This window comes from Elephantulus edwardii, unplaced genomic scaffold (assembly GCF_000299155.1).
Source record: "Elephantulus edwardii isolate Elephantulus edwardi_28Jun2011 unplaced genomic scaffold, EleEdw1.0 scaffold00051, whole genome shotgun sequence".
Classification (NCBI taxonomy): Eukaryota; Metazoa; Chordata; class Mammalia; order Macroscelidea; family Macroscelididae; genus Elephantulus; species Elephantulus edwardii.
Genome location: NW_006399801.1, coordinates 12,503,407 through 12,513,296, shown reverse-complemented (window position 1 = coordinate 12,513,296; position 9,890 = coordinate 12,503,407). Strand labels below are relative to the sequence as shown.

The 9,890-nt window shown below is 41.4% G+C and overlaps 1 protein-coding gene across 1 annotated transcript; it reads right to left on the bottom strand.

Annotated features, from left to right (window-relative positions):
- Positions 1-2,619: 2,619 nt before the first annotated feature.
- On the bottom strand, positions 2,620-9,598 carry ATP5O (ATP synthase, H+ transporting, mitochondrial F1 complex, O subunit). The gene is made up of 7 exons (XM_006886743.1): positions 9,563-9,598; positions 8,457-8,507; positions 6,983-7,093; positions 5,341-5,470; positions 4,523-4,635; positions 3,031-3,117; positions 2,620-2,733 (listed from the first exon to the last, which is right to left on the bottom strand). Exons 1-7 carry the CDS (start codon positions 9,596-9,598, stop codon positions 2,620-2,622), a joined length of 642 nt encoding a protein of 213 aa, XP_006886805.1.
- Between the last annotated feature and the right edge of the window lie 292 nt (positions 9,599-9,890).

Below are 9,890 nucleotides of genomic sequence, written 5' to 3'. Positions count from 1 at the left end.
AAAGTGACATCATGAACTACCCAAGAAATGGACAAAAATCTGGTTCTGGGGCCTGACCCACAAGTTATACGGTATGAAGCCCATCTCCTGGGCCCCTCAACTTCTTTCCTCATTTATAATTTGAGGTGCTGTGCCTCACCCGTACCACAAAGTAATTACGAAGCTTAAACAAGACATGAAATGGCCTTGAAAGTTGCAGTGTTTCACCATTAGATGGTGCCAGCCTCTTACTAGATGCCTCTGGAGAATCAGCAGAGTAAAGAAATCATCCTTAAGACATAAGGATGTGGCATAGTCTGGGGCAAGCTGGGCTGCTAACCCAAGGTATGCAGTTTCTGGCAGTTCAAATCCACCAGCTTCTCAAGGGGGAAAAAATGGGCAATCTCCTCCTATTACAATGTCAGCCTTGAAATTGAATGGAAGGTCACTCAGGGTCTGAAGACAACAGCCGAGTTTGAGTATAAAAGACACACTACTCCTGTCTCCTAACTACCCTAAAAGGTAGGACTGAGTTTATAACCTCATGGAAGCAGACTGCTACATTGCCTCCTGCAGGACAGGTGGAGGGTTCAAAGCACTCAATTAGTACGTTGGCAGGAGCACTTAACCACTGTACTAGTTGTTGTTATGTGCCATCGAGTCACTTGCAACTCATAGCGACCCTATGTACAAGAACTCTAAATGCTGTTCTATCCTGTGCCAACCTAGCCATCTCAAACGCACTTATTCCCACCACTCCGGTCACAGAATTGATCCATCTCACCAAAGGTCTTCCTCTCCTTCGCCGCCCCTCCACTCTGCCAAACATGATGTCCCTCTCCAAGGACCAGTCCCTCCTTGTAACATGCCCAAAATAGAGACCTCCCTAACGACCCACTAGGGATCAAGGAACTACCCCTTGAAGACATGAAGATTTTGGCAGGGAATACCTCAGGCCTCTGTTGACCAACTGCTATGTACCAACTATGTGTTTAATCTGTCAATTCTTGTGATCAGATGGCCCAGAGAAATGAAATGTGGTCAACCAAGTAACCACTACTTTATATACGTAGGCTCTGTATTGATTTGATTACTGACTACTACTTAGTTATCATCTAGAGCTACTCTAACAGAGCTCTGGTGGCGAGTGGTCAGGAATTGTGCTGCTAACACCAAGTCAGGCTGTCCGAATCCACAGTAGATGGGCCAAAGAGAGGAAGACCCTCTGCAGGGTGGGCAGACATGACTACGGCAATGGGCTTGAGCGTGTCAGAGACTGTGAGGATGGCACAGGACAGGACAGGGATGGTTCTCAGGGACACTATGAGGTGTGCTTGACTCTATGACACCCAACAAAAACAACTGCAAGAAAAATACCACAGGAGGGCAGCTTTAACAAACTATTAAAAGATGAGAAGACTGAATTCAGGGTGCTGACACTAGAGGTAAGCCCCAGCTTTTAAACTTCTGCTCTTAAAAGATCTTCAGGTGGTTTGCATTGCTCCTCCCTAGCCTTTCCTTCACCTTTTAGACCTCAAAGAACAGCTTATACCAACTCTTTCTTATCAACACAAGAAAACTCATTACCAGATGGGATTCTAACTGCAGGTATGAGATTATTGCTTTGTGTGTACCTCAGCTGACCCTCCAGTAGGTTTTCAGAAGTAGCCAAATGCATGGAGATTCACCATCCTTCTCCCATGGAGCTGCAGTGGATTTGAACCACATGCCTTTGAGGTGGTGTCTCAATTCTTTACCACTAAGCCCTGCTTTGGGAGATGTAATTCAGACCATAAAATGAAGTTCTCTTCCAACTACAGGTAAGATGATCAAGACCTGAAGATGTCAGGGGTCTGGTCTTATACACCAAGCCACTGATTCTAAGACACATACTCAACTGTAATGCCTGATTTCTAATCACTGAGGGTATAGTCTTCACTGCAGTGCCTGGCCTGTAACAGGTACTGTGACTCTGAATGGTTCTATCAAGTGATCCTTACCCTCCACTGGACTTCTCTGTATGTAGTCAGTCTGGAATGGAAAGGGTTACTCACTATTTGAATGAAATAACATATTCACTGTGGTTGTAAAGTTACATGTTTAGTCTTATAGAGAGATATAGTGCGATAGCCATCAGATCTGTTGTTCCCCGGCCTACTGGTTGGCTAGCAAAGTCTTAGGAAATGAGGAGGACCAATGGGCATCAAACTGCCGCTAAAGCCTGGCCAGTCTGAGTCCTGGGGAACCAAGAACCACTCTGAGCACTAGTTGAGCAAGCTGGAAGTTGATGACCTACCTGGTTCCCTGGAGCCTTTACTCCATCTGCAGGCTGAGCAATTCTCCAAGCTCTGTCCTGAATGAATACAGTAAGACACGTGCAGCACCTGACAGTGCCTGAAATATGAGCAGGGCTCAACAAAGAATATTCTTCTCAACACACACAAGTTTCCATAAATTCTCAATATACACAAAACAATTTCATCAGTCAAAAGGGGTTTTTAACTCATTGGATTAGGAGGATACAGACAGACAGACATACAGACAGACATATGGTTCACTGTATTTCCACTTTAAAAATTGTCAGGTCAACATTTTATTGATACTCCAGGTTTATGCACTCTTGACAGAACATCAACATTTTCATATAACCTCCCGCATGACTCTGCTCAGCTTCTGGATCTTGGATTTTGCAGACATGTCAACGTATTTTTCTCCAATACGGACAATCATTCCACCCATGATAGATGGATCAGTCTGGGAAGGAAAATAATGTGAAAACACAATGATATTATCTCACTACTCCAATGAACAGGTGACATTTGCTTTGAAAGTCTAAATGTGTTGCACAAATGTAAACATAGCTTTATTTAGGAAAAAAAGAATGAGTGAAAATTATGAATGGAATCAAGTAATCATTTAAATAAAAAACGATACAAATTTCTATAAAAGAAATACAAACTAGCACACTATCAGATCTAAATTCTCCTCAATATGTTCTATAATCATTCTAACTTTCAAATATGGAAAAATGGAAAACCTTTAAAAACCTACCTTAACCTCCAATTTCAACACTTGGCCTTGACTTAGGAAACTGTTCAGGACTGTTTTTAATTCAGAGAGAGAGGTGCTGTCTAAGGGCTAAGAATAGATAAAAAAGGATTTAGGTAAATCAAAAGAGAAATTTTCCAATAAAATAAAATACACCCCTGGAAATTATCACCAGACAGATTTAATGAGTTCCTGTGTTTAGTCTGCATAACTCATGGTCATGGCTACATTTATTCCTCAAGGCTGTGGGGAGGGCACCCTCACTGCAGCAATGCACCCACTGCCCATAGATGCAAACCCCGCTTGTCTCTGCTCCGTGACACTAGCAGTATAACGTGGAAATGATAAAGAGGGAGAAATCCCCACAGCAGGAGATAGTACCCTACTTCCACCCCTGCAGTTCATGTAGTTCTAACTCTGAATTTGCTATCTCCTTTAAGGAGAAAGAAGCTTTTAAAAAAAGCTGCAGTTTAACCTAGTTCTACCACCTCTATCAACTGTATGTCTCACCAGATCCAGTTCCCTAGAGCTCCTTCATGTGAAACCCTTCTACCTGCAAGCTTAGGGAGCTGACTTGCTCCTGAAGCAGCACCCTGCCACCTGCTTGTATAAAGTGTAAAGCAAGCCACTCATTTAATGCTCAGACTGCATCCCCCACCACCCTTCTCATTTTCCTGGTTAGGTGAGATCATGAAAAGGGCAGGTATAGAAGAAGCACTTTATCTATTACAAATTCATCCTCCCCATCTCTTGTCCAAGAATATAAAAAGCTAACAAGTGTTTATAGCCTTATAAAGATCTAATAATGGTTCTTTTGGGGATGGTGGTTGTGGTTAAATCTGATGTTCACGCACAATGCTGTTGGCTAAGATTCCAAGGTTAGAGACCTCAGAAGTAGTTCTTTCATTTTAATGAAAGTGCCCAGGCACTAGGGCAAAGTACAGTGAAGCTCTGATGTCATAATAAATGGCACTGGTTAAAATATTGAATTAAGATCACACCAGAAAGTGAAGTCACCATGAATAATGAATTTAGTAGGGTTTAAAAAAATGGTTCTCTTAAAGCCCACTTCAGCAGGTCACAAAGGTCAGAGAGAGGAACAAACCATTCACCATCACAGAAGAAAGACTAAAAATCAGTTTCGGTCAACAGCTTAATGTAACATTTATACTACAAAATAACGCAAACCTGTAATGGAGAACAAACCACTACTTTGGAACACATTTTAATGTTCTTTACATTTTCAACCACTCCATAGTTCTTATGAGTAACTCTAGATTATAGAAGTGTCAAAAGACATACCCTGAACCTTCCAGAGCAGAGGCTCACAGAAGGTGGGACAAGAATGATACCGGGATCTCAAGAGATCAACAGGCCACCAACCCAATTTCTTGATTTTGAGCCTATCCTCTCTTAGTCCCCTCACCACCACCCCCTTTCTGTAGTGGGATGCACACAACATCAAGACAAACATGGCAGCAAAACGTGTACTTACAGACGCAGTGGTAACTGTGCAAGGAACTTCTCCACGGTGGACACTCATGATAGTGGAAAAGGCAGAAATGACTCCAGGTGTATTGTTCAAGCGACCATTCTCAGCAAGTAGATCTGGTAAAGTTAGTCTTTCAGTAACACGAAACTAATACAAAAAGGCTGATCCTGTGCAATCACATTCACTCAAAATGCTAGCTTAGACTCAATGCCCTTAAACCACCACACTAACGTCCTTAGGAATATGAAGGAGGAACATTTGTTATTGAAAAAGTATAACCAATGACTGGAAAACACATCTGTCACATTGACAAAGATTTAAATCAGTGACTATAGATAACAGAGAAGTACTCATTTGCAATCTAATCTCCACACTTCTGTCACACATGCCAATGGGTCCCCAAATGAACACAGTCCACTTTCAAGGGTAATGAGTAAGTGCATTTTTTTTTAACTTATAATTTTGAATAGGCCATGGGTATCTGAAAAACAATCCGAATGTTCTGTTGTTATACCAAAGGATGCCAATGTCTTCAGGGTCTGAAGGGCAGCTATTGTGCAAAAACATTTTCTTGGCATGGATCCCATTGGTCTGTATGGGTGGAAATGAGAAACTAAAACATTCTTACATCCTTTAGACAGAGCTCCCCAAGCTTTAATGTGACAAAATATATTTGAAGATCTAGTCAAGAGGTAGATCTTGGTTTTCAGCACATTGAGTGAGTCCTGATGCAAGTATCGAGATAACATGATACTATCAGAATTCGCATTTCAAGTAGCAAAGCTTCAAGAGACTCAAAATGAAAAAGTACTTGTACTTACTGATCAGGTTGGATGTGAGTGGAGTAAACCTCTCTTTTGCTGTGATGTCATTTAGGGTTTTCACCTTAATAGACCGCTTCATGTGAGGATTCAGAATAGCAAGAGACACTTTGGGATCCTTCAGAAGTTGCTAAAATTACAGAAGGAAAAAAAAAGGTATTTCTTAAACTCCTTAGAGCATTAATATGTATATATCATGGATTAAATTAGCACATATTGGCATAAGCAAATTTTTCTGCCTTTAAGAGAAGACTTTACCATTTTAGATAGTTTTTGGAAAAAAATGAAAACCTGTTATGTCATTTTTAAAATTTATTTTTGCATTTCAAGAAAGCTTACAGAAAACAAAGCATTAAAAAACCCCACTTGAGCAGGTCACAAAGGTCAAAAGAGTCAACCTAATCCAAATGTGCATACATGTGTTAGTACGGGTAATGTGCTAGTTTTTCATCTATCAAGAGGATCTGGAAGTGCAAGCACCCAAGTGCAGGCCTCAAAAAGGTGCTATGATTGCAAAGCTGACCTTCCCTGCCATTCCCTGGAGAGAGGCCTCTCTGTTCCAGGCAGATCTTCTAATTCCATTCTGCCCTCTATAAAGCTCTGAAGTACCAACCCAGCCCTAACACGTAAGATAACTATGGTGCTTCCAGCGTGGCCTGGATGATTCAGGAGTCCTTAGGTGGTACAAATGGCTAAGTACCAGCTGAGAGGTTGGCTGCTCAAACCCACATGGAGGCACCTTAGAAGACAGAATTGGTGATATACTTCTGCAAGGCACCTTCTGGAGCAGTGACACTTTGCCTACAAAGTCACCATGAACCAGAATGGATTAGAAGGCAACTAACAAAGGCAGCATGATGAAAGACAGACAGACACCATAAACCAGAATGGACTAGAAGGCAACTAACAAAGGCAGCATGGTGAGAGACAGAGATACTTTGTCTCCATTTTGTTCAATTAAACATGTACACATTCAGCACAAAACACTGCTTAGTGGTGCTCCTACTATCAGGCCAGGGTTACACACTTGCACAAACCAATGACTATTTCTACTTGGGCATCTTTAATTGTAGTCCATGGGTGGTCTTTTAAAAAAAAATGTGGTCTTTTAATTTACTCAATCATATAAATTTTGTTTTATAACATGAATTAAAAGGAACCAATGTGATTTATAAAACATCTCATTAAATTGTCACTGAACTTTGCCTTGCCCTTCATCCTGTACATCTACCTGCTAACTTGCCACTGTTTTAATCACCTTCTGTTTCTTCACCTAATCCTAAATTCTCTCTGATTTGTACACAAGGTAACAAGAAGCTATGTGTAACACACTACAGAACAGATTTTCAAAGGTAACATTCTAAATTTTCTTCCAAAATGCAATTCTTCTTAAATTACCATTTTATGTTTTGATTTTAAATTTGTAGCTCCTCTTACCTGAAATCTTGGTTCCTAAAATGAATATCCACATACATGTTTAGTTTGTTAGTAGATACACACAGTTTCACAAAACTTTCTCTCAGAAAATGCTTTAATGTTTTGTAAAGTCTCCATCCTCTGCTCTAATGATGCACATTCAGTAACTAACGGTAAAATAACACAAAAAGCAAAGTCAAATCTAATGAAGAAGAAAGCTACTTACTGCTACTCTCATTAACTCCTTTTCTACTTGATCCAGTTTATTCTGTTTAGATGCAGCAGAATAAAGAGCAGTGGCATAGCGGCCTTCAACACCATATATCTGAATAGGTGGCTTAAAAAAGAGGATAAAAAGAAAACCATTTAAAACACTATGTTACTACTGTCAATGGGAGACTCAGATGTTTATTAGTTTATTTATTTATTTTTTTTATTTTATTATTTTTATGTGCGTGTACCGTCAAATCAGATCTGACTGGTACAGGAGGAGATTGCCCCTCCTTCCCCGGCAGAGCATCTGATGGATTCGAACCATGCACCTCTGGGATTGTAGTTGCAGCTTCTTGCCACTAGGCCACCAGAGCTCCCCTAGATGTTTATTATTTTTAACATACACTTTTTTTGCACAAAACAGTTTAAATATGTTATCAAAGAGCTGTCACAAAATGGCAAGCCCCAAATTTGGAATGCCTTGTTGGCCAGGCCTCTCAATCTTTGAGCCTCTAACTCATCAGTAAAATGAAGTGAAATGACGGCGTGTCTAGTATCTTTTCTATCTGTAACTTGCTAGAATGCAACTGCTTTGAGATGTGTAACTATTATGTCTCAAACATGAAAATTTTCAACACTGATTGAGGGGCAGCTCTAGGCATGTTAGAGTTTTGAAAACATTTGTTATGAAATATAAAGTCAGTTTTACATATTTATTTCTACTTACAGAGCCTCCTCATCAATGTTTACCTTAAAGAAGCTCTTTATATTTACTCAGTGCCTAATGCTTGAATTATTGTCACAAAACTGTAGCTTTTTTCTATGGTGGACTAGTGGTAAGAAACTGTACTCCAATCTCAAAGGCAGGCAGTGCAAATCTACAAGCTGCTTCATGGAAGAAGAATGGGCAATGACCTGCCTCTGAAAACTCACTGGAGGGTCAGCTATGCCTCGGTTCCAACCTGATGGCACATAAGCACCACCAGTTAAGAATGGAAATGCCTACTGGTGCCATACACTGCAGCAGAAAAATTTCAGGCTTTGAATGAGATTTCTGTTCCATTCAAGTTTTCCCTTCAAAGCCTCAGTTCTGTTTCTCCTTTTGTAAAATGGAGTAACAGCTATTCTCCATCACTATTCTGAGAACTAGGGACCTCTGGTAAGGAGCTGTGCTGGCAATGAAAAGGCACGTGTGGAGATTTGTATCCACCAGCTGCTCTGAGGGAGAAAGATGGGCACATTCCTTCTATGCGAGGGTCAGCTATGAGTTGGTACAAACATTCTGAGAAGTAAACGTCTATAGCTAAAAGTCACCTGTCACATGCCAAGTATTCAGCCTCCTCCCATCACTTGTACTTATTTTTTTGGGGGGGGGGGGGGGAAGAAAAGGTTTAAACAGTAACAACACTGTTCATACCCTAACTGTACTGGCTTTTGAAATCACTTTTATCTACTTTCCAATTATAACAATATGGAAATTAACATACCCTCACAAGCTTGGAAAATGGCCTGACCACAGATGTACTGAAGCACCGCACCTTCAAAACACAAAAGACCAAATTAGATTACCTGAAGGATCTCTACATTTAAACCAATGATAAAACTTTAAGTATGACTTTTAAATGATTAGTCTTCAATGTTTCCTTGTACCATCACATACGATTACAGAAGGGTGAGCTGTTCTTTACTAATAAGCCAGGAGTAAATTTTCTCAGTGAGAATCATCAGTTCAGATGAAAATTTTTGGGAAAATCATGTTCCGATTAACTTCCTAATTTGCTGAGAATGGGATGAAATAGCACCTAAATATAAGAAAACACTAACTTTATTAATCAAAAATTTCTTAAGCAAGGTTTCTGGTATAAAACCACTTTCTTTGACAAATTTTAACAAAACTGGAAAATCTGTCCGTGTTTGAGCCTCCAGTCATGATTTCCAAGAAATGTATCTTTTGAGGGATCCAAAGGGTATTGTAAATTAAAAACTCAGTACTTAAGTAAACAGTTTGATCGAGAGTAGGCTCTAGTTCGGAAACTGAAGTTTGTTGCAATCTCCAGGGCTTGTTCTTGTTAGTTTCAAAGGGCAAAATTGGAATATATAGTTTAAAAGAATTAGCGTCTGCAAGGGCACAGGTCATCTTCAAATATCCCTAGCTCTGGAATGTACTATGACAATCAGCTGTGCAGACGAACGCTTTTTAACTCTATAAAAATATTATGTAGTCAGTCATGACACACATTCCTAAAACGTGCACCAACTCCCGACAACAATGTTATCACAACAGCAAAGAATGTCAGGGGGGTGGGCATGCTCTTTTTCGGAGTCCAGGTTAGTCCGGCTACCCTCTTTTTTTGTACCCTTTAAGCCAGCTGCTGCGCGCGGCTGAGCTCGGCGGACTCAAGGTCACCCCACATCCCCCGCCCCGCGGGCGTCCCGAGGGAGCAGGGGGCGCCCCGCCGCTTCCCTGGAGTCCCACGACCTTGAACGGCGGCCATGCTTCCCAGGGTGGCCTCGCACTCTGATGCAAGGAGTCTGGTGTGGATCTCACCCGTCAGGGACCTTCCTGTTCGCTTTCAGACCTTTGCTGGCTCACCTGACGGGAGAGCCCGGTCATTCCTGGGCCAGCCATCTTCTCCTGGCCCCGCTGTAGGTCAAACCTGAACCCGAAGAAGAAAGAACGGGAGAGCGCACGCGCGCGTTGGCGGAAGCGCTCGGCCCACTGGGAAATGTAGGCGTAGATGGTCAGTCCGCATGTGCGGTTACCTCCTCCGTAAGCCTGGGATTTGTAGTCCTCATTAGTCAGTGACGGGGGCGGATCCGGACGGCTGGAGGGAGGCCTAGTTAACCCCGAGGGGTAAAGAAAATGAAAATCTTAAGGACCAAGCAACCCTTTCTGAAAAATAGACAAATTTGTTGTTGTT